The sequence below is a fragment of the Xyrauchen texanus genome, chromosome 41 (assembly GCF_025860055.1).
Source record: "Xyrauchen texanus isolate HMW12.3.18 chromosome 41, RBS_HiC_50CHRs, whole genome shotgun sequence".
NCBI lineage: Eukaryota > Metazoa > Chordata > Actinopteri > Cypriniformes > Catostomidae > Xyrauchen > Xyrauchen texanus.
This window is the reverse complement of record NC_068316.1, coordinates 11,817,896-11,844,307: the sequence shown is the minus strand read 5'-3', so window position 1 is coordinate 11,844,307 and position 26,412 is coordinate 11,817,896. Positions and strand designations below refer to the sequence as shown.

Below are 26,412 nucleotides of genomic sequence, written 5' to 3'. Positions count from 1 at the left end.
AGGAATTATTTTTTTGGCATTCTGGCTCTGGCTTGTGTTCACACAGAAGGCTCCCTGACATTGATCTCGGGAATATCCAGTGCCAAGTTTGAATGAGGTTTTGGATAGTTGGAAATTACAACTCCCAACTTAGAAATATGCAATAGAATGCCTTGATGTCAGACATTTAACTTGGAAACTTGTGCCGAAATCTACAACCCCCTCACCCAAACTACAATGGCACAAATTATGTAATGCAAAGATTTATTTATTTATTGTTTTTATTAAATCAGCATAAATTAAAGGCAGTACACCAAATGCTACAATTATATATAATAATATATAATGGGTCCTCATTTAAAAAACATGAGCAGAACAAATGTCTGTGTTAACGTTTCGTAATCCATTGTCATAAATTTTATTCAATTCAATGCAACAATTCACATTTTAGGGACATTTGTTATGCTTGTCTTTCATGAATGAAGACCATTATTAATTTTTTGGCAATACAGTACAGAGAATTTGTTTGGGGGTGGGTGGGGTGCTTAATTGCCATGAAAATAATGTAACAATGGCAACAATCTGAATTGTCCTAGGCTTCATTTTCTTTATGCAAAGCATAATTTCTTTTTTTTCTTTTGATTTTGGGGTGAAAAATAAATAAAAAAAGGAAAAAGTAACACAGTAGAAACAAAGACCCACTCTTTCGAGAGCACAGAGTGAATAGTATAGTGACTCACAAAGATCAAGAGATACAGAGAGAGAAAGACAGACATTAGGCGGAGGACTCAGTCTGGTAGCATATCTACAGTGGCCTCCATACCAGAGAAAGGTGGTCTGACTAATTCACACACACACACACACACACACACACACACACACACACACACACACACACACACACACACACACACACACACACACACACACACACAAGTACTGGGGTATGGCACAACAAAACTCTTTTACCAATGCCAAATGTCAGGCATTATAAAGCAGTGCCATTGTGTGGGATTACACAATGAGAGAGCCGTGCATGGGTGTGTGTTATTTTGTGTGTTGGTGTGGTGGTTAGCATGCTGACTCACTAATGGTGGCCGTGGATATGTGTCATAAGGGGGTGGGGGGCTGTCCTGCTTGGGTGTAGAGGGCGTCTCATTGTCTTCATGATCACTCTCACTCCAGTAATCTGCTGAAAGAAAGAGAGAGTGTGAGAGGGGCACGCAGGGGGTCATTAGCTTCTTGAGAAACATTTCCATAAAGTAAACAATAATTATATCAAAGCTTCTGAGATCATGTGAGGCATACAGACATATACAGGTTTTCCCAAGAGGACACTCAGTAAAATGTCTGGATCTTGTCCAAGCGAAACAGTGGACACACACTCACTCACTCACTCACTCACACACCCTGGTTCTGCCACTGGTCGATGTTTTGCATCTGTTTCGAACCAACTGTGGATCACATAACTGCAGTTGCACTCTCTCTATACATTGTGACAGCAGAAGGAGAATTCCTCTGTCCCCAAACTGCATCCCATTAAACTGTTTACATACTGTCACATTTTGCAGGCAGAAAAGGAGACGATGACGTAGAAAGGTTCCTACCCAAGTCCAGTTTTATCAGAGTAAATGCAAAAATGAACTGACACAGTCTTCAACAAAGATGTGGCAAACTAAGCAGCAAACAGGAAACACGTGACTGAGACAACCAATGACAAAAACTAAAGTAACAAGACAACTAAAACATGAACCAATGACAAAACAGCACCGATAACAAGTTAATAAGACAATAAACCAATGAGAGCAAAACACATGAAACAAGGGGGTCAAATGACAAGGAAGTCACAGTTAACAGGAAGCAGTGAACTAAACTTCAAAATAAAAGGCAAGATCTAAATAGTGCAAAACGGTAAACTAGATAAACCCACATAGTTTTACAGAAACAGACATAACGTTACCCATACAAGCCAAAATTCTTGCAACTACTGTAGTCAACTAACACACACATGCAGACAGTGTGAATGTAGGTGACGGATGGGGTCTAGACAGTGAAGAAAGGAAGTGATTGACTGAGAGTGTTGTGGAGGAGTGTGTAAGCTTGCACGATCAGCATCAGACTCTGCCAGCGTTCAGTCTCATCGTCAGTAAAAACAAAGCTAGTGAATTAAACACAATCTCTGTCCCCATCTCTCCGCTAGGCCCTTAATTTGTCTCCGTGGGTGTCTGAGAGGTAATGAGGATTGTCTATGAATTTGTGAACCATGTCCATTGATATGTGTTTATTCTCATTGGTTGTTAAGAGAGAGTGCCTGATGCTCTGGAAAGATCTTATAAGGAACAGCAAGAGATAGAGTAGAAGAAAAGAGAATGATAAAGAGAGAAGAATGTAGAGAGCATCAGAAGATCTGTTCATTAAGTCGAGTCTTGATCTGAGTTGAGATTAATTCTGATCAACTGATTGTGTTGAACCCCTGATGAACAAACCAATTCTCTCATTAGATGAAAACACACTGTCAAAATGTAAGTTTCTTCCATCTGTGGTCAATTCTAAGACATATCCTAACTTCCCAAGAGGACTTAAATATGTTTGAGAATGAAAACTGAGCATATTTATTGGGTGGGCCTACACACAAATAACAGTCAATCTGAACATGCATTAAAACTCAGTAGAATTTAGTCAGTATGCAAAATTATAATTAGTGCATCCCAAATCATAACACGCTGAAAATAGTTTGCAAAATGTGGAATACTACTCCTGGTAGATTTTTTATGTGTGTATCCATGCATGCTTTTTCAGCTAATACTGCCCACAAGTACTTGCACAATGAAAAGGAAGGTGTTTGTGACCATTCTTGTTAGATATTTAATTTGTAGAAAAACTTAAACTTAAATTTAGTTAAATCTTTAAGCTCTGATGGTATCTCTAATTATTTCCTGTTTAAGTGGCATACCCATAATTAAAGGCTTATAACTCTGCTAAAACAAGGAGGGTCAAGTTGCTTGGTATCATTTTAAAGAAAACGTATAATTTTTTTAATGATATAGATTATGATACATTCTGGGAATATAAGCTCTAAATTCTGCTGAAAAAGGAAATTCAAACACATCTGGGATGGCTTAAAGGTAAGTAAATCATGAGAGGATTTTCATTTTTGGGTGAACTAACCCTTTAAAGCATTAACTATTAATTATTTTTAAGATAATTCATTTAGCTAGATGCTGAGGTATCAAAGCACAATTTCAGGACAGTTTTATCACAAATGCAGGGATACTGTCTTTCCACATACTGAAAAGTACAGTATGTACTATTACTATTAATATTGAAGTATATAGTTTTTATACTTTTAATGAGTAGTAAGTGTGTGAAATTGGGCCATGTCCTCCCTGAACCTTTGTTTGCCTCTTCCACAAAGTGTTGTATCTTCTCACCCTGTTCCTGACGGATCCTCTCTCTTTCTGTGTAGCCGGCGGCCGCCATGTTGAGGCGACTTAACCATCTGTTCATATCGTCCACACTGTCCGCAGCGAAGTAGAAGCTCTTGATTTTGGGATGGCATGCTTTAAATGCACTGTGAAGAGAGTGAAAAAACCCAGTAAAAATTTACAATGGCCCCAAAATATATTTGGGGGGCCAAGTGGCATTTATTTGAACTTTTTAAGCAAAACATTTACAAAAGACGCTTGTTAGAACTTTAATTACAAAATAATATATGTACTGTTTAAAATTAAGATTAAAACTTTTTTGGACACATTCTGGTTGTCAGATATTTGTGGAACTTGTCCATGTTAATGTGATGAACTACACCTGAGGTTACTCTAGTAGGATACCTGAACTTAAGTGTAACAGACTTCATACATCCACTAAAAATGACATCGGCACCAGCTGGTTAAAAGTAATGACCAAAACACCTAATGCATTAAGCATTCTAAATTGTACATTTAATGTGTGGTTTAAATGTTCAAATACTTATTGGGGCCACTGTGTTATTGCATGCAAATGTACAAACCAGCACTCTCGACACACACACACACACACACACACACACACACACACACACACACACACACACACACACACACACACACACACAAGTGTGTTTTAAAGGTACTCACTACTTTTTGCGACATTCACTAGCTCTGTCAATCTTGAACTCTGGAAGGCTAACAAATCCTTCAGCCTTTTCATCCTAAATGATGAAGAGAAAAAAGAAAGAAAGAAAGAAAGAAAGAAAGAATAAGCATGTCACGACACTTTACCCCACTTACACACAACTGTAGTGTCATTACATTCTCATTAGTAGTTACACCTCCTCATTCCTTCCCTCCCTGCTCTTTTTTTTTTTCATTTTCTCAGTTCCATTTTTCTTCCAACATTAAATTGTAGCAGTGCCACTAAAGCCTTCGTATAAATAAATAAAAAGCATAAATAGTTGCGGCTCTCTGTAAGCCTGCCTTCATTTACAAAATCCACACAGTAGAAGATCATCAATTATACTAGAACCAGACTATGTTACAGGTGTCTCAGTGGACCAAAACCCAGTCGAGAGGAACCCTCCCCCTTCTTCCTCTGTACCCCCATAACGGCAGCCAAATGCAGCACCCTGGTCGTGATAAAAAAAAGAGGACGCGGGGGGAAATTAATCAAAAGCTAGGGAGAGTGAGAGTTAACGAGAGCAAGAGAGGAGAGAGTGTTCGAGGAGTTCCTTATCTTCATTAGAGCAACGCTGTGCACAGAGCACTGTTTTGTTGGGGTAGACCAGCATTAATCTTGTTTCAACACAAGAGGGTAAAGCCAGCAATTAAAGTCACATCTCTAGATCAATGCAATTTCTGCTGTGCTGTTGGATACGAGAAACAACAAAGACAACTGTATTAGCCAAACACACACTTGCTCACTCACCTCCTCGTTCATGTACCAGTATAAGCAGGCATCCTTTAGAACAAACCAGTACTTCTTCCATTTCTGGGAGAAATAGCTCTTTGCGTCCTTCTTCTTCCACAGCCAGCCCTCACATTCTCCACGGCCCAAGTCCTTACAGGAGATCCTTCTCTTACTGATGGAGGAGAGTTGGGCTGCTGGATGCCAAATAAGTGGACATTATGTGTTAATAATTGTCATTACATGGCTCTTGGGAATAGTTCAATCTGATTGGCATTCTGTGGTTCAACATTTTTCAAAACCCATTTCCAACCTACGGTAGTGCTACACTGTAAGCCCTAATAAGTTAGCAGAACTAAAAATTGAGGCAATCAGTAACAATACATGTTTAAGATAATTAACTACCGATTTTAAGTTAATAGAACTTTAAGATTTCTATTTTGTAATACTGCAATGCAATGCATGTTAATTGCTCTTGACTTGAAATACTGAGTAAGCCAACTCATACATTTGAATGGTACCTAAATCCACGATCCCGGATCCGGGATTTAAAATTACGTCAGTAATAATGTACTTCCAATTTTAAATGTATGCGGAGGAGTTATGAGCTCATATCTGGTACCATTTGAAAGCTTAGAATGTCTACTTTCTTGAGATATGCATCACTTTGGCATTTGTTTTACACTAAGTAACTTATTTACAATAAATTACATAGTTCCACCCATCAAAAGTCGTGTCATAATTATGTGCGTTTTTGAATACGCATATTTCTCATATCGCTCAAATATGACGCACATGTACAAACCATGTATCAAATGAAAGCTCTCATTGCCAGTAAGAAGTTCCAATAAGTCTTTTTATTGAGGTATAATCACATATCTAATACACTTCGAATGAATCATGAAGTATACAATCAACATTTGTAAACATACAAGTGAAATTATTGAATATTTGCCGTGCTACTCGCACTAGACAGCACAGTTAGCCACAAATGCTACATAATCCTTTACCTTAGGTTATTCTCTGCAAAATGAGCCGTTTTTCAGTGTTTTCTGTGGTTGTGTGCCCAAGTAATCCCTCGAGTGCAGAAACACCACAAAGTAATGTTATATGATATTCAACAATCCAGGAAAATATGTAAACATCCGATCCGGATAAAGCATATATTGCCGTAAAGCTTAGACCCTCCGCTTTCCGGCAATGTCTCTCAAGATCAAATAGACCAATCAGGGGCTGTGATATTGCATCCTGACTGTGAAGTGATCACTAGGTAGGTTACGTCGCAAAACACACAGACGCGTCTCACCAGACACCTGAGCGCATATTTACCACTTTCAACAGTGTTTTATGTAATGACAAAGGGTTTTCTGTAAAATTACACTGGGATTTTGCATTTATAGCACTGTATATGGGTATGGGGAGACTTTAGATTTGGGTAGGTGGAAAATACACCAAAAAAGGTAATATTCCTCCTTCAAATAAATTGAAATAGATATTAAATAAAACATGATACAGACAAAATTCCTTTTTCAGGTATTTGCTGACATCTAGTGGAAACAGCCAAAACTGTCTGCTTGCTGCTAGGGTTTACAGGGCTTGAGTTATATACACTTTCAAAAATGAATTTATATAAAAAAAATCAAAAAGCCTCTTTTTTTAGGAGGGTTATTACTGTTCAGACAACATATATTTAAATTTTTTTTTTATTTTTAGCAGTGTTTTATGCAACTTCAAAGGGTTTCCTGTAAAATGACACCAAAACTGTGTATTTAGGCCAAAGTATGTGGGAATGGGAAGCTTTTTAATTTGGGTAGGCCAAATCCAGGCGGAAATCCCCAAAAATGGCAAGGATCTTAAGAGGTTAAATTGAACTTTTTGGCTGAACTTAAAGTTACCATTTTCATTGGACAAGCTCTGTCCAAATTCATTGTAGAATAGACAATACATGGACACATGTGAGCACACATCAGCAGAATCCTATATTAATGTGATATGTTGCAACGATTGGCAACCTAAACAACCTCCACTTTGCATCATTCCTAGGAACACCCACTACTTGAGGTGAAATTATTCATGGCTTATTGTTTGATTAAATTTTAAATGCAAATGAGTTTATGAACACACAGTCTTAGACTAATTTGAAATGGGAAATGTTCCTATATTATATTGAGATGGCTATTAAGGGAGTACACTGAACTATCATTAGACTGCAATTGTCATGGTTCCTAAATGAAAAATCTGAGACTACAGAGGAAATGCAATGTACTTTCATAATGGTGTTGCTAACTTTGGAGGCCTTTCCACTGTTAAATCTAAGGAATGTAAAACGCAACTTCTAAAAATCAGAATGCAAGTAAGAAATAATAAGAAATTGTTATTTTAACTTCTAGGCATCTTTTAGGTTTATGTTGGTGACCTATTTTTTTTTAATCATTGAATGAAAATATGCAGGCAGTAAATGCATAAAAACACTGTTACCAAACATGAGAGTAAGAAAGACAATTAATCACCTTTATTCTTTTTTTTGGTCTTGGACAGCAGAGAGGATCCCTGAAATGTCTATAAAGCAGAAGACACAACATGTCAGCTTTTGAGTTTACACGAATATAAGTCAGATTGGCCTGGCACTGCAATAAGAATAGAATAGAATCATTATTTAGAGCCACACAACTTTAATACAACGTTAATGATAGAATTACAGGGACAATCCTTTTATGGAAAATCCATTCCACATATATAATTTTCCTATATCACAGAAATATCTGTTCTGAGAAATCACACCTGTCTCTGTGACAGTCCTAACTACCAATCGGAAGCTAAACAATCATAAACAATCCGTGAATCATTTTGCACATACAGATTTGCTGACAAATCTTTGGAAGCAACCTTCTGATTACCAACACTGAGCCTTAACCACAACCCAGCAACATCTCCCCTGTTAGAGGCCACAGATTTTCTTTAGTAATTACATAGTCTACTATAAACTAATTCTCAGAAACCAACTCTTAAGATAATAGCCTGCTGTTAAGCCAGCTACATCATGTCTCTTGTGCCTTGAAATCAGTTGCTGTGTCGCACTGCTGAGTGGTACCTCTTAAGGTTTGGCCATATTTTGCAGTGGCTTAATTTCAGACTTACAGGCAGGTTGCTATTGCCCCAAATAAATCTGGATTTTTGAACAAAATTAAGCCATCATATCCATTATGGATGCATAGAGACAACCTTAAAGACAGACTTAAAGAAATCCAGGAAAATCAAGAGGCAGAGAATTAGGAAAAATTAGGCATAGCTGGAAATACTTTTGCATAAGAGGGAGTTATGGAGTATGAAATTGAATAAAATATAGGAGGAGGTAGTGAAACGAGGCAAAAATGTCTAGAGACCATGTCATCGGTCAGTCCAATTCTCCCATGTGGAATCACATGGAGGAAATGTGTAAGCAAAACATTCTCTGAGCATCAGTCCATCATAAGTCAAATTAAAATCAGAGGTGACACCAGAGCAGATGAAGGAGTCAGAGACCAAAAAAATGCCTGAGAGAAGGAAGGCACGAAGAGGGATAGAGAGACAATAAGATTTCTAGCATCCTTCGACTGTGTTTATTGAGCAGTATGTCTTCGATGTGCATGCCTTTACGGAGTACACATTTATGATCTGAGCCCTGTGGCAATTCTCCTCTGCGCAGAAACTTCCTATGAGCTTGGGCATTAAATTAGAGCTAAACTTGTGTAGCCATGCATCTATTAAAAACAGTGTCACTGACCGAAGGAAAATGCTAACTAATACAAAGCTATTCGATTTATTGACCTGTACCTCAGGATGCAATCTACCCAGCTGCCTAAGAGCAATAGTTGAATTTTAATGAACATTCTGGACACTCTTTTCTGTTTTAATGAAAGTAAATGGGGACTGGATCTGTCTAGTTCCAAAACTGCTATAAAAACACACACACACAACATAAAAGTAGTACATACGACTCCTGTGCTTAGGGTTAGTCTTTTGTAGTCATACGATAGTGTTGTGTGAGGACCAGCTTGAAATATACAGTGTCATTTTTTACTGAAAATCTTTGCCAACACAGTAGCTTTCAAATCAAATATGGTGCCATATCAATGTCAATAACAATTGGTCAAGAGACATACAAAAATCATTGACATTTGGCATAAATGGCATCAACAAACCTTTTAAGTACATCATATGACTTCTGTAGTCCATTTCAGAGCTTTGGCGTAGGGGATGATCAGTGAATTACAACTTACACTTTGGTCCAATCCTATCGCATTGCTTAAAAAGACTTTGAATAACGTGTTTGAGTCATATGGAAAAATTGATTGGCACTTTTTTATTTTTGGAGTGTGACAGATCCAGTCCCCTTTCACTTTTATTATATGGAAAAATTATTTTGTCAACATTATTGTGAGTAAATAATAATATCATTTTTATATTTTTGCAAACTGTTCCATTAAAAATGCTGTTCAAGTGGCCCGTATTGGTTGCAGAATGGAAGTGATTCATCTGTGTTTCACCTCATCACAAATCAATGTCAACAAGATAAAGCGCAGTGGGAATCGCCTCCCTGATGGTGTGATTTGCAATCGTTGTGTGAATTGAAGTGAGTTGTGAAAAACACTTAGATGCAATAAGACCAACTTCCCCAAGGATTCCACACCTAGACATGAATATAGCAACACAATATAGAATGGCAGGACATATGAGCCTTTAGCAAAGAGACAAAACAGCCATACAGTACTAAAAATTGATGACTCAATGTAGAAGGGTAAAGATTAAGTGCAGGGCACATGGTTCAAGAGAGGATTCAAGTAGGGCACCTCTGAAAATGTGGGGGGTGGTGGTCTAGGGTAATTCCTACAGTGATTGGTAAGTCTTACAATATCTTAAGGAATCTCAAACATTCTGCAACTGAAGAAGCCACTTGGATGTTAAACAGAAAAGTGCATCCAGATACTACTTTACTAGAATTCTACAAGACATCAAAATGAGATGTGCATCAGTGGTCCAAAGATCTCCAAAAATGCATGACTTTTGTATCAGGAATCATTATCCTCAGAGAAATACGGCAATATGAAAAGACTACGAACCATTTGCCTTGAGGAAACAAGGTGGCTACATCTCAGGATGTGGCATGGACATAAATGTGCACTTTTACTTTACCTGCATCTCTTGTTATTACTGAATAGCTCTCCATTCAGGGTAGCACTTTCTTTCTATCTTTTATCTACAGTATGTCCCTTGTTTTTTGAGCCACTTCTTCCTAATTTCTTTCTACTTTGTCCACTGCTTTATCCATCTCTTGTTCTTACACCATGTTTTCTTCTGAAATGACTATCCATTCTCATCCTTGTTGCACCAAATCAGGACCAGCCAGCATAAACCAGCTTGAAACCAACTGCTGGTTTCTTTTTCACTCTGTCTCTGATGTGGGTAATACAAATTGCTCCAGGTCTCTTAGCATCATTAAAAAAGCAAATTGCTAATCTGAACTATTGTTCTCCATTCACATTACTCTTGGAGGAAGCATGCTGGGACCATCAGGCTACAGCGTAATGCCACATGGCAACAGGCTCTGGGTTCACAAGACATATGGTGCAGACGTCTTCTGCTGTGACAACTGACATGCTGGCATATGCTTTCCATGATTGCCACAAAGCATGTGCATTTATCACTTTTGTAACAGTGTTTTCAAATTAAACCTGTAGGTAAGTGTCATTTTTGATATCTTACTGTCTCAAGGGGTCTGTTTTTGACTGTGGTTTTCTTATAATGGGAATTGATGAAGTCAGGGAGGTTGCACAAATATTGTATCTGGCTCTGGGTTATGTTTAAAGTGTTGCGACGGGCTATGCTTTTGTGTGTGTCCCCAGTGGTCAGAATGTGTGAGCATTCTCCTTGAGTGTGAGGTCAGGGTGCTGGCACTGATTAAGGAAACTTAAATTCAGACTGCAACGTCGGCACTAAAGCCCCACTGTTAACAACAGCAACTGATGCAGCTCCAGACCACATACAAACAGAACTTTTCTCACCACTTCTTGTCTCCTCACGTCTTTTCTCTTGGTCTCATCAACACTTTTTATCACACCTTGTCTCTTCTCATCTCATCTCACCTCTTCTCATCTCATCTCTTCTCTCTTTGACATCTACAGGTAGGACAATAGCAAGACTGCTAGAATGCTAAAACCAGCACTATGGTTCTGGTACTGGTCCAGTACCATGGTGATAGAGTGGTCAGCAGAGTTCGCAAGCAGAGTCTAAGAGTCCCTCCCCCCACCCCCTGCAAATCAGATGAGGCAGGACACATTGACACACACATTTATTACCATGGTGAAGTGTCTACAAACAGAAGCTGCAGGTGAGATACACTGTGAAAGTCACCCTTATGCAAGACTGTGACACCCCAGCTGGGACCTTAGAGTGGCATCCCTTTATATGTTTCTATATTTAGACTTGAGAGAAAGAACCAAACCAACACAATCCCTCTGATGCAGTTGGTGGGCATCAGGATTTTAAGCTTATTTCTAAATATTAACATGAAGAAAGCACATGGCTGAGTCCTGGATCAATCACAGCCCTGTAAAAACACTCATGCATGCAGCTGCATAAGTTTCAGATAGAGCTTAGCCAATCACGTCACTCCATGCCCTATGACAGATGATACAATGACAGAGCCCCACCCACCCCTGCAGAACCACCATCTGCTTACTCAGCCTCCATATGCATACTATAACACAACACAGCAAGTCACTTTTTCCCAAAACTATTAGTTTTACCTGAATATCTATTTCAATATTTCTCATTTTTGCTTGTGTGGGTATGGTTATGGCTTTGTGTATACAGGTTTGACGGAATTTGTGAGGACCACATTTGTTATATATTCTAAAATATATAGTGAACATTTGAAATAGTCCTTACTTATTGAAAGGCTAATAGATCAGCTAAATCATGTTTTGCTTTAAAAAATACTGATATTAACAGTTTTTTTTATTATAAGAGATCGTGTTAGCGGTAGGGTTAGGGTACAGTAAATATCATTACCTTAATTTAAAAACCATTGCATCTATGAGATTTTGTGTGTGTATTTTGTGTGAGCGATCATGTAGTAAGAACATCCGCTTCAGCCTTCCCTCCAAACAACGACAGTAAGATACAGCCAGATCTCACATCTACTCTTAATAACTTCACACACAGGAAGCCCAGTCTCACTGAGTAAGCCCACACTACAACACACACACACACCACAGTCAAGTAATTTTCATGAGATCAGACTACAGATTTACATAAATAATCTATCAAATAGCTGCAAATAGGGAATCATTGGAAAATAGTTTGAGATTGCTCATATGGCATTTAATTATTCAGCTAAATCTATTTTTGTACCAAAAATATGACTATAAGTATAATTTTACATTCTAAATTCATTATAAGTTTCTGTCCAAGATGGCCACAGAGTGAACTGACTTGCCTTTAAAGGACATGGATGGAACAAAGACAACTCACATGGTAAAGAGAGCTGGAGTCTGGATTTGGTGTGTTCATGGATTCTTGACGGAGTACCTCCATTTGGAGGGTGGGGAGGAGAGCGTAGTGGGTGGGGCTTCCACTCTTTTCACTCTTTTTCTTGCCTCGTTTCCCAGTGTCTCTCTTCATGCTCCGAGCTGCCATATCTGCAGCCTTCTCCTCACTTATGTACCGCAACAGAGAGTTTTCTTTGAGAAGGAGAAAGGAAAAATACATTCAAAACGATTTGTCATGTAGCAGACACTTTTATTCCAAAGCAACGTATTTTTAACAATAAGGATTATTGTTATCTAAGGAGTAATGTTCTGTTAAGCATCTTGCTCAAGGGCAAAATGGTGATAGTTAATGTATCACCATATGCTGGGTTTAAGCCTGCAAATGTTCAGTTACCAGACAACATTTTAACCATTAAGCTACACCCTCATGCAGTGAAAAATTACCATTATGCATAGTTTTTCAGCCATAAACAATCTTGTAAATGTCTAATGGTTAGGATTTGTTGAGTATTTCAGTAAAACTATATTCTTATGTAGCCAATCCTTTCCTAAAAGTATTACATTGTTTCTCACTCTAGTCACTGCAGTGTCAAATCCCTAAATATTCTGGCATCAGTATTCCCATCAATCAACTGAGCCAAACCCCTCTTGTAATACTCAAACCTCAAATGGCCAATCACAATGATTCCTTCCATTTAAAGAGGCCTATCATTAGCACTATTTAAGCCTGTACACTCTTCCCAAATCAGTAAAAACCAATCAAACTTCTAAAGGCTTATTCTTGTCTAATGGGCATAACCAGCTGATTGGTCACAGCCATATTTAAGAGCCAATTGAACAGGCTCCCAGTAGCCCTGATTTGTGCATGCCCTTTCATTGAGGAACCACCACAGCCATTGTTGGGCTTCCCTGCTCCCATGCCCAAGTCCACCGTTGCCCGGCAGCAGCCAATGGGATGTGAAATACTCATGAGAGCTCCTGTGAGTCTCCATGGCAACATCATGCTTCCAGAAGAAGTTCACTCTTGTACCCCTTGCTTTCATTCTAACTGATGGTTAAGTTAAAGCAGTGGTAGGTTTATATTTTTACATGTCTAGCTAGACTGGTGAAAAATGTTGTACAGTCACAATAAATTATAATTAGGATTAAATTATAATTTGGATTATATTAAGAAAAAGAGAATAAAACAAAACGGTTTGAGATTAAATTATTGGTGGTAGTTATTAGTGTTTTTCTACATTTTATAAAACCCTGTCCCATCCAAGTTCATGAATTATTAAAATGTATTTACCTTCTGCATTAAACTCATTAAAATGGACAAGTGAATGCATCTTAAAAACCAGTTCCAATGTGCAGACAAATCCATCAATAACAATGTTGGTTTATGTTTCTTCAAACCAATTTTGGGGAGTAATTTATAAAAGTAGTGATGCTACCAATTAAATTTAATTTTTTAAAATCGTGACAGCAGCTCATGTGTTTTCAAAAATATTCTCCAGCAACAAGCTAGCAGTTTAGCATGACAAAATGCAACTTGCAATTATTTTTGTTCATACTGTTTTGCACATGCAACTTTTACAGCAGAAAAAAACTGAGGTTGTAATTTTCTCTCATATCTGATTCAAGTCATATTAATTTAAGTGAATCGGTTCATTTGTTGGTTCATCTCAATGCACCAGTTCAAAAATATTATTCACTGAACTATTTCTGAACGTGTGCAGGCATCTGCACAACATTTTAGTAGAGTTTTTGTAGAGATATACATTTTAATTACAAAAATATCACAATATAATATAACGTTTATATAAATGCTGATATTGATCACTGTGTTATGAGTTGTACAAATTATGATATAGTATGTTTTATGGTTTAAGTTTTATTGGTGATATTTAGTGTACATTTTGGGGGATTGGGAATTGTAGATAGTATGTTTACTGTGGACAATGCATTCTTATGTATCTTTTAGAGATGTCTACTGTTCTATGTTGTCCATTCATTTGTCTTATTATCGAAATGGCCCCATTAGAAACTTGTTGAAACAAAATTTCCCAACAGGTTAAAATAACGACTACTACTACAAAAAAAAAAAAAACTTTTATTTGTGGTATTTAGTTGTGGTCTAAATAAATCTATTCAAATGCTGTTTAATACTGTTTACCTAATTGAGATCCTCATTGTTTTAAACCAGATAAATACTGCTCTGATAGCAAAATAAATAAATACATTAATAATATATTATTAAGATGGGTTATTTATTAAAGAGGATATATAGCTTCAGTGTTGTTAGTTGCTGCATTTTAGTAGCTTATAGAGTATAGAGTAACTTTTTTCAGAAGGGTAGCTTTAATAAATCAGTCAAATTTAATGAACCTTTTTCAATTATGAGCAATTAGCAGCTTGATGAGCTACAGCTTTAAAGTAGTTTCCCCAACACTGCTTCAAACTTTGAGGAAATAAATGTCTCAAAACTGACATTTTGAATGCAAAGCATGCATTTCAGAGATTGCTTTTGGTAGGACGAAAAGTGAAAAAATTCACTATTACTGGGAATAATGAAACACCCAGAATCCCAAGCAAAAACGACAAGCTTATTTTTTACATCTTTATCCTTACTGACCCTCCTTCAAATCTCTCACTCTCTCATTCTAACACATTCTTTTCTAACATCACTCCATCCCTGCTCTCACAATCTCCTTCGAGTGCCTATTTCTTTCTTAATCATCCATCATCTGGCAGACTTACCACCTGCATTTTTGCCTGGAGTTTTGAAGGAAAAGAGAGAGTTAGTGAAAGAGAGGGCTATAAGAGAGCTATCAGGATGCTAATCTCTACACAATATGGAGAAACAGAGCTGTTAACAGGATCAAATAGCAGCTAGGAGACACAGCCAGGTGATCAGAGCATCCACCCCCTCACTCAAACACACAAACACATATAAAAGACACACAAATGGCACAAAGGAAAGAGCAGAGAGAGGTTTGGACAGCAGCTAGTCCTTAAGGAGACCACCGAAAGAAAACAAACACTTTAGCGTGGGAAAGCAGTAAGACACGACATGAGTGAGTCAAAACAAAGGCTACTGCCCACATAACAACCACGTAGCCAATGATGAGGAAGACTTTGACATAATGATAAGGAAGTGATGAAGATATCTATGGGACTGACTGATGTCAAAACCTCAAAACAACTAAAAAATCATTAAAGTTAACGTGAATCACCGTTCATTTTACTTATTTAATATGATGCATTTACAAGTAAACACGAAAAACTTAAGATAGGACTTGATTTTATCCACCAGGAATTGATTGCATTGTGAGATTTTTATTGGAATACCAATGAATCGTTCATAATTTAGAATTTTCCTTTTTGGGTTAACTATTCTTTTAATACAAGGTCTAGGTCTTAGAGAGAAGTTTGTTCACAGTGGCTCGTGCGTTCACTGCGAGTCACATTGACTACTTTCTTGGGCCTTCTGGCTACTTTTTTAAGCTTCACATTTCATGTTGAATTTAAAGTTAAAGAAAAAGCTGGCTTCGAAAAACCATATACCATATAGAGCCATCTGAAGGTGTACAATCTTCCAGTCCAACAATTTCTGTTGGGAGTTCTGAACTGTACTTTAAATCAGATGCCAATTGAGACAGTGTTGGCCCTACTACACACTGGCTCTGTTTTAGTCCTCAGAGACTGCTACCGCTATCCTGGCACTGCATGCAGTGCTGCCACAGGAAGTCATCAGAGATTCCCAGCACAGTCCAGAGCCACCGTGCAGCGAGGAGAATTGGATCCATGGAAAAGAGCTCAGCTGAACATCACTGCTGAATAAGAGCCATGAGAATGTAATAACAAAGAAACACTCTTGAGAGTAAAGAAAGAACAAGTGGAAATCCAAAAGAATGTGACAAAAGAGGAGAAAGATGTATAGATACACAAAGATCCATTTGAAAATGATGATTAAATATTAAACACGAATATTTCACAGATATTGACTTGAAAGACAAAATTATGTCAATGACAAAATGTTAATAAATATCTAAATGGTGAACATTATTCTAAAAATTATTTTACAAAAACAATTTACTCTCCCCTTTAATGTCCATTAATGTCAGTTTCCCTTTAATGTCAGTTTCATTGTCCACCCAGAGATAATCCTTATTTTCATGTTCCAAACTTAAATTGAGTACAACTCTCCTCGATAATCCACAAAACCATAGTTTACCACTAACAACACCATAACTTAAATTTTACAATCCAATCAAATTCCAATCGTTAAAAACAAACCGATTACATATTTTCCCTCTCAATATTCGGTGTCATTTTTCGGAAATATGAAGCAATACCGCTGCTGATCTACATGTCCATAATAACTTGTTGAAAATGTGAAATATATATATATATATATATATATATATATATATATATATATTATTTTTTTTATTTGACCTTAATTTAACCAGGATAATCTCTCTCTCTCTCTCTCTCTCTCTCTCTCTCTCTTCTCTCTCTCTCTCTCTCTCTCTCTCTATCTCGAGAGAGAGAGAGAGAGCGAGCAAGAGAGAGATCGAGAGAGAGAGAGCGAGAGAAGTCACGTGACGCCATGCGAGAATTGAACGTGTGAACTGCGAGCTCTGCAATCCAAAAAAATATTTTAGCCTATTTTCAAGATATATCCATTTCAATTTAATAAAAAATGTCCATCTAATTGAACTGCCTAATCTTCAAAAAAATTAAATGTAAAAAGTTTTATTAATTACATTTTCTTCAAGACTTTTCAATTCAATTAGATGGAAATTTGTTATTCAATTGAAATGGATACTTAAAAATAGGCAAAAAAATATTTTGTGTACACTTTGCTAGTTTTAACTCTTTTAATGACATAAATTGGTGAGATTAGATACACTGTTCCATAACTGTTCTAAGAGGACAATATGTCAAATAACTCAAAATCCTCAGGCTCTGGAGACATTAAAAGACACTTAAGTGCTTAAGCTGATGCCCCTGAGCAGGCCTCGAGCCTGGGAGTCGATTTGGGAAATGCGGCAAGAGATGCTTAACATTTCGGCAGTGCTGACGAAGGTAGTTGCTGACTTGGATATGTTGATCGATCACTGCCATGGAGGCGAAATTCTCTGAGGTAGTTACAAGAGTGGGGGATGTCGAGATACGGAATAAATATCTGGAGTCATCGGAGAGGGTATTATCTGCTAATCCACTAGAGACCAAGGTGGATTTGGAGCATGTCTGTGAGAGATTAGAGGACATGGAGAATATTAGCGGCGGAATAACGTCCATATCGTTGGAATCCCTGATGGAGCAGAGGGACAGCATACAGTGAAATTCCTGGATGGGCTCTTTCCGGATCTGCTCAACACAGCAGGCCTTAAGATGAAAATTGAGCGAGCTCACAGGGTTCCTGCTTGTCGATCCACAGAGGGAGATAAATTCTGGACAAAGTTCTGAGATCATCTGATAAAGATCTTCTGTTACGTGAAGGCAAGGACTAAAGGAAGGCTTTCTTGCAAGAACCACAGCATTTTCTTGTTCCTAGACTTTGCGAATTCAACAAGAGGGAAGTGTGATCGATTCAATGAATGCAAGACACTTTTACACCAATGGAAGATCGCTTTTGATATTTTTCTGATATTCCTGGACAAATTGAGAATAGATGATAAGGATGGCCATTAAACATTCATATGCCCACAGCAAGCAATGTCCTTCATAAAGTCAATAGAGTGAGCAAGTCATCACGTTGCAGCCAAGTGGACTGCCTCACTGAAGATTCTGCATGCTTTTTCTTGAGTTGGTTCTGCCTAGAGGCTGGAGTTTATTTTGTAGAGGGGCACACCTTCGGGACAGTGGAAGAATCTACATGCTCTTTGTGCTTATTTCTCCCGTTGGCTAAGGGTTTGTTTTGTGGAGTATTTCTTGCAAAGTCATTGGAGTGAGTGGGTCATCTTGTTGTACTCATGCTACAGCTGAGTGGACCGGCTCACTGAACCTTAATTTGACTGTTTGAGAATCTGCATTTTCTTTTTGCGCTGGTTCCACCTAGCGGCTGGAGTTTATTTTGTAGAGTGTCACACCTTTAGAACAGTTTTATGGATGAATCTACATGCTCTTTGTGTTTATTCTGCCTATTGGCTGGAGTTTGTTTTATATATTATCTTCTGCTGTCTAATTCTGTCTCACAATATTTGTATAGAAACACCGGACTTGAGTAATCTTACGTCAAGGTTGTCGTGGGGGGGTTTGTAGGAGTACATGGACTGTTTGAGTTTGGAGGGATGGATGCCAGTTGGCGCTGTCTTGCATGGGGTTAATGCTCACGTTTTTCTTTCACTCCTCATGATATAATACTGGGAGGAGACATTAATCTTTTGATGGACTCAGTCCTTGATCATGGTGAGGCAAAAGTGTGCAAGCCCCCTAGATCAACACTGACGCTTCACAGGATGTGTGAAAAATCTTAAAGACCTTTGGAGACTTTTGAACCCATCTGGTAGTGACTGTCCTTTTTTCATTACTCCATAAGATTTACTCTAGAATAAATTTTTTTTTTTATATCTAAGTCACTCTTTTCATCTGTTGTTGATTGCTCAATTGGAAACATTTTAGCCTCAGATCACACCCTGGTGTGTTTAGAAGTGTTGCCACATATGAAGAAAAGAAAATCATATATTTGCCGCTTAATGTATCCCTCTTGCAAAATCCTGAATTCCAACAAATGCTTAAGGCTGAAATCAATGTCTATATGGAGACCAACTGGTCCTCAGTATCCTCTGTGGGCGTGGCTTGGGAGGCACTTAAGGCAGTTCTTAGGGGCCGGATCATAAAGTATGCTGCATTCAACAAAAAATCCAAAGCACAAGAACTTGTTGAATTGGTAAGGAACATTAAAAGTGCAGAGGCAGAGCTGAAGCTCCGAATGTCATCTAATGGCCTCAGAGAATTGACCCGACTGAAATACAGATATAATATTATTTTGTCTAGCTTCTGGCTAGATATATATAACATTTCTACCATTCCCTCAGTGAAATCTGCTGGTGGTGAAATATTTTCCTCAGCCACTGAGATTAATAATGCTTTTAAATAATTCTATCGTGATCTTTATATTTCCACACCTTCGTCTACTAAAGAGGATATTAGAAACTTTGCGGAACCATTTAAATTTCCTAAACTGTCAGCTGAGCAAAACAATTCTCTTGATTCTGAGATAAACTTGGAGGAGCTTGAGGTAATTAAGGCCTTGCCTACAGGTAATGCTCTGGGGCCAGATGGTTTTGCCACTGAAATTTTTAGATTTTATGCTACATTCACTTTTGCAAAAGTTTATATGGAATCAATAAAGTATGGAAAGCTTCCGCTAACCATGACACAAGCCCAGTGTTGCAGGGTGGAGGGCGGGAGCGGGTCATGATTCTACACACCATTGTATTGATTAGCCATTGATTAGCCTGATAAGGGACCGGGTGTGTAGAATCACGACCCAGCCCCACCCTCCACCCTGCCACACCCAGATCAGTCTGAATTTTAAAAAGGACTAAGATCCAAGCAAGTGTAAGAGTTACCATCCAACTTCCCTGATCCAGTTAGAAGTTAAAATATTTAAAAATGTTGGTTAACCGATTAAGTTATGACATCTCTTAAACATATAGATCAGGTGGGGTTTATTCGGGGCCGAAGCTCTTCTGAAAAGATTAGCCGTTTCATCAATATCACGTGGTAAGTGGTGAATGATCAGACTTCAGTCGCTGCCGTCTCACTTGATGCTGAAAATGCGTTTGATATGGTAGAATTGGATTATCTTTTTAAGATTTTGGAAATGTACAGGTTCAAGAATACTTTTATTGGATGGATTAAGTTACTTTATAGACATCCGGTAGTGGCGGTACAAACAAATGGATTAATTTCAGATTACTTTACTCTGTATAAGGGGCACCCGCAGGGTTGCACTCTTTCCCCATTATTGTTCAGTCTTGCCTTGGAAACAATAGCAGCCGCGATAAGAAAGGAGGATGATTTTCCAGGGGTGATGGCGGGAGGTGTGGCGCATAAGCTTTTGCTTTACTCAGATGATATTTTATTATTTGTTTCCGACCCCACTAGATCTATGCCTTGCTTCCACAGAATAATTAATTCCCTTTATATGTTATTTTATAAAAAGTTAATTGGTCTAAATCTGAAGCTTTGGCTCTGGCAACGTACTGCCCAGTAATGGCTTTTCAGCCGGGGCCTTCCAGTGCCCAAAACAGGGCATTAAGTATTTAGGTATTTTATTCCCAGCAAATTTGTGTGATTTAGTTAGAGTTAATTTTGACCATTTAATAAAAAGGTTTTCGAGCGATGTGAGCAGGTGCGCTTCATTACATTTATCTATGATTGGGAAGGTTAATGTTATTAAAATTCATCTACCTGCTACAATCTCTCCCTATAGATATTTTGTGTGTGTATACTCAAGTGTGACCACAGGGATATTTGTTGAGGCATAATGGGGGTTAAATGTTGATTCAAATGATGATAAACACAATATTAGGCAGGTGGTTTTAATGTTGTGGCTGATCTGTGTATATATAACTTTGTTTTTTCACTGTAACTGAAAGAAACTCACCTCTCCGTCCTTCTCGCTTCAGTCTACCTGGATCTTCATAGTCAGGAACCCAGTTATACTCTACAGGCATAGAGATGGGCCTTAGACGACCTGAAAATACAAACAACATGTACATGTTACAGGTTGTTTGTGTGTGTGAAATGGAAGTAAAATGACAGTGCACAATCCATTTTTCCAATGGAACCAGTCTGTGTGAGTGTGTGTTTGTGTGAGACATACTGTCATACTTGGTTAATGTGTCCTCTCATTTCTGTAGAAGCAGTGGGCATAGAGTGTGTCAGCAGTTCTGTGCCACTGCAGAGCTTCATGCTGGCATTTAACAACTATAGCAGAGATCTCAATTCTGTATATATTGTAATAATACACAAACATACATACAGAGCAACACGCAGCCCAGCTCCCTAGAGTTTAATTACAAATCTGATACTAACTCCCCTATGCAGGAATCTTGTTATCGATACACTCTCTTTATAAATCCTCTCAAAAATATACAGTAATGCAAAACCACACAAAACATGTTCGATAATTTATTGTAGTGGTTCTCAGTGTTGAGAAAGTTAATCAAAATAGGTAATCCACTACAAATTACTGATTACTTCATCAAAAAGTAATCACCTTACTTTATTTTACTTTCACTTTCCCTGGAAAAGTTTTGGTTTTCCTAAAATTCTAAATGTTTATATTTCCTCATCATTAATTGTCGCACACCCTTTAGCTGTCACAGAAATGCTAACAGACCCACATATGAATTCATATTACTTTAGTGCAATTAATGGACTAAAAAGTAAAAACCATGCTAAATGCAAATAATAACATGCTACTAACCATAAAATCAAGCACAGTTAGGATAACAAAATAAAAATACATTATTGGCTTATAATAGTATTTAATTTATTGGCTGAGAGCATGAAACCATCAAAATCCAAAAGACATACAAAACAAAATTGTACATTTTTCTATTCAGCCTATGCAACATTAATAATTATGCATATAACTGAGCCTGTGCAGTTCATGGTAATTTTAAGACATTTCAAATTTTGCAAGCATCTTTGTCTATGCTTGTACAATAAATAATGTTGGTACTTTGGGTTACTACTCTATGTTCATTGTAATGCTTAGATCCTGAAGCAAAACCAGTTGAGAACCACTGCTTTATAGAACATATCTAGGAAATGATTAGAAGATCCATAGAGAAAGTCAGTTCCTTTGGCTGCAGTTCAAATCAATCAATTCAATCAATATAATAAAAGCCAATAATCATCTAAAAATGAGTTTTTAAAAACTGAATTTAAGATGATTCAATATAATTGTCCAGATTTGGTGTACTGGTTGTTTAAAAAGAAAAAAAATTAAATCACTATGTACTGCTGTACAACTAGTTTGTAGAAATATATTGAGGGAATATCCTTAAATTGCGCTTGTGGCGTGTCAAATTATTAAAGGGTGTATGGGTCGTATATTCATTCCCTCAGGCAACTACAGTAAAGCCAGGGAAAAAAATAATCATTTTATGGTGTGCAGAAAGGCACAAACCAAACATCCAATATGAAAATAAATATATTATAATATTTTTTCTATATTTTTAGAGAAAATATCTGTTTCACTGCATGAGAGATGGTGTAGCCTGGTGGGTAAAAATCTTGTATGGTAACTGAACATTTGCAGGTTTAAACCCAGCATATGGTGATACATTAACTATCCCCATTTTGCCCTTGAGCAAGACGCTTAACCCAACATTTCTCCTGAGATAATAATAATGCTTGTAATAAGTTTACGTTGCTTTGGAATAAAAGTGTCTGCCACAGAGGTGGGTCTTTACATACCGTAAGTGGGTGTGCTGTCTCGACGGGATGATGTAGGGACATGATTGTGGTCATATTCGTAGCAGTACAGGATGGACTCCTCTTCCATTAGAGGAAACCGGCGTCGGTACTCTTGATCCAGGTATGAGTTTGGTGATTCTGACCCTTTTGCCACTGGCACCCCACCCTCACCCAGGATACTCCCCTTTTCATCTCTAAACACAGAACATAACACAATCTAATCAGACAATTGTAGTCCACTGACATCATTGTTTGAAATTAATCTTAATCAATAATTGATTTTTTTTCTTGACACATCACACAGGTCACATCAACTACAACACATAGAGACTGTATCACCTAGATATCACATAGCCACTGTGTCTGTTCCACGAACTACCAAACACAAAACACTCACTCTTTAAAAAACTCTAATTTAGATTAAGGTCAAACTTCAACAACAAAATTAAAGATAAACATCATATGAAGGTAGGGCTACTAATCATTAGAACTTTTTCTAACAAAGCACTAATTGTAAATGAAATTATTACAGATCATAGTTTGGATGCACTCTGTTTGACTGAAACCTGGCTTAAATTGGATGAATATATTAGTTTAAATGAATCTGCTCCCCCAGGTTATTGTTATAAACATGAGCCTCATCTATAGGGGCCAAGGAGTAGGTGTTGCTACAATTTACAGTGAAATGATTTGTGTTACTCAGAGGACAGAATTTAAGTTTAAGTCTTTTGAACTAATAATGCTTAAGGTGACACTGTCAGATCTAAATAAAAAAAACTATTTTGTCTTTTGCCCTTGCTACTGTATTTAGATCACCTGGGCCTTATTCTGATTTCCTTGGTGAATTTGCAAATTTACTGTAGATAGAGCTTTAATTGTTGGTGATATCCACATTCACATAGATAATGAAAATGACTTATTGGATTAGCATTTATCAGTATTCTCACCTCTCTTGGAGTCAGACATAATGTAACAAGACCAACTCATCGCCATTATCATACACTAGATTTAATTCTGTCATATGGAGTTGATGTTGATACTATAAAAATTCTACTGCAGAGGGATGACATCTCAGATCCTTACCTCATCTCTTGTATGCTGTGATCAGTTAATGTTAATCAATCTACACCACACTATCATTCAGGTAGAACTATTCTTTGACCACTAAAGATAGCTTCACTAATAATCTTCCAGATCTATCTCATATACTCAGTAAGCCAAAACGTCTAGAAGAATTTGAAGTAATATTAGAATATATAAATACAGTCTTCTCTAGAACTCTTGATAGTGTTGTTGCCCTTCGTTAAAGAAAATTTAAGAAAAAAGCCTGCACCATGGTACAATGATCACACGCATACTCTCAAGAGAGCAGCTTGGAAAATGGAGCGTAAGTGGAAGAATACAAAAGTAGAGGTATTTCGCAGTGCATGGAAGGATATTGTCTGTAGCTAAACTCATAGAAAATAACCACAAAACCCCTAGGTGTTTATTCAGTACTGTGGCTAAATTGGTTAGGAATAAAGCCTCAACAGAACCAGATATTCTGTCGCAGCACAGACTTCATTATTGATAAAATTTAATTATTCAGAAATTACATTTGAATTATGAAATTATCTGTCACAGTACCTCAGAAAACAGTGTCTCATAATTTTCCTCATGTGCAACTGCAATCCTTCACTGTTATACGTCATGAAGAGGTAACAAAACTTATCGAAACATCAAAAGCCACAACATGTAAGTTAGATCCAATACCAACTAAGCTCTTAAAAGAAGTATTCCCTGTAATCTCAGAACCTTTTCTTAATATTATTAACTTCTCGCTATCCTTAGGACATGTCCCAAGAAACTTTAAAATGGCAGTTATCAAACCACTTATTAAGAAGCCACAGCTTGATCCTGGAGAACTGGCTAATTATATACCGATTTCAAATCTCCTGTTTATGTCGAGAATACTAGAAGAAATGGTATCCTCCCAACTATGTTCATTTCTACAGAGAAATAGTATAAATTAACAATGTCAGTAAGGATTTAGGCCCCATCACAGTACAGAGACTGCACTTAGAGTTATAAATGGCTTGGTCTTATCATCTGATCGTGGCTGCATTTCACTTCTAGTTCTTATACAGTAGATCTTAGAGCTGCATTCGATGCAATATATCACAGCATTCTCGCAATATATCACAACATTCTCTTAAACAGGCTAGATAATTATTTTGGCATTTGTGGAGTTGAATTAGCATGGTTTAGGTCCTATTTAGCAGAATGCTACCACTTTGTAAATGAGGAATTGTCAAACCAAACAAAAGTAAAGTATGGAGTACCACATGGATCAGTTTTAGGAATATTGCTAAATTACAACATATGTTCTCTGTTGCTGATGTCAAAAAACTAATTCATGCATTCATGACCTCAAAACCAGATTATTGTAATGCATTACTGGGAGGATGTCCAGCAAGATCAATAAATAAACTTCAATTGGTCCAAAATGCAGCTGCCAGAGTGCTGACACTGGAACCAAGAAATATGATCATATTAGCCCCATTTTATCATTGTTACATTGACTACCTGTTAAATTTCGTATTAATTTAAAAATTCTGTTAACTACATACAAAGCTTTGAATGGTCTAGCTCCACAGTAATTAAATGACCTTCTACCATGCTATATTCCATCACATTCATGATGATCACAAAATTCTGGCCTGTTAATAGTTCCTAGAATATTATAATCCACAAAAGGAGGTAGATCCTTTTCATATTTGGCTCCTAAACTATGGAATAGTCTCTCTAACACTGTTCGAGATGCAGACACACTCACTCGGTTTAAGTCTAGACTAAAGACATCTATTTAGCCAGGCATACACCTAATTTATCCATCAACTCACAATTAGGCTGCTTTAGTTAGGTCTGCAGGAACCATAAACCAGAAACATTGATCATAAATTGAACGCTAATATTATTCTATTTGTTTCCCTGTCTAAACCTTGGGACTCCTATACTGAGGTCACCAGAACCGGCTGGATCCAGCTCCATTCCTGCTTCATGTTGCACTCCACTGCTGTGTGTCTCTGCGTGATGATGACTAATTGCAGCCGGTGCCAGCCAGACATCACTTCTGTCTATTACGATGGACTTCAGAGCATGAACTGATGCCAAATCCAACCATAAGACATGGGATGCATCATATGCCATTGTCTGAACCTTGGACTTAGGATAGACCTCACCGAAATTACAGGCCGGTTGATCTGCGATGCACCTCACTGATCTCTGCCTACATCACCTCTGTCTAATGATGGACTATCAATTAATTGCCAACAAAAACCTTCATCAGCCAACTAACAAGGACAATGCATCTATGTGAACTTCTGCAGTTAATCCATGATGGACTTCAACAGACATTAGTCAATAATCTTACAGTTCAAACAAAATCCTTGTTTAAACACTGACACGTAACACTTAGTTTAATAATCTTAAACCATGACTTGCACTATACATAAGTAATATTTGCATTATATTCATCTTGTTTAGCTAGAAGGGAACTGGCCCCCACAGTGAGTCTGGTTTCTCCCAAGGTTATTTTTCTACATTGATCAAC

General features: G+C 37.5%; 1 protein-coding gene across 11 annotated transcripts in view; it reads right to left on the bottom strand.

Annotated features, from left to right (window-relative positions):
- Window positions 1-26,412, bottom strand: part of cnksr2a (connector enhancer of kinase suppressor of Ras 2a) — a 110,408-nt gene that overhangs the window by 16,018 nt on the left and 67,978 nt on the right. For 5 of the 11 annotated variants that reach the window (XM_052113984.1, XM_052113986.1, XM_052113994.1 and 2 more), the window contains 8 exons: window positions 22,821-23,014; window positions 20,998-21,087; window positions 12,373-12,581; window positions 7,371-7,419; window positions 4,882-5,057; window positions 4,095-4,168; window positions 3,411-3,550; window positions 1,068-1,171 (listed from right to left, as the gene is read on the bottom strand). In XM_052113984.1, coding sequence (XP_051969944.1) covers window positions 1,068-1,171; window positions 3,411-3,550; window positions 4,095-4,168; window positions 4,882-5,057; window positions 7,371-7,419; window positions 12,373-12,581; window positions 20,998-21,087; window positions 22,821-23,014 — 1,036 coding nt within the window. The remainder of the gene's footprint in view (window positions 1-1,067; window positions 1,172-3,410; window positions 3,551-4,094; window positions 4,169-4,881; window positions 5,058-7,370; window positions 7,420-12,372; window positions 12,582-20,997; window positions 21,088-22,820; window positions 23,015-26,412) is intronic. The other 6 variants (XM_052113985.1, XM_052113988.1, XM_052113987.1 and 3 more) reach the window with 3 other exon arrangements.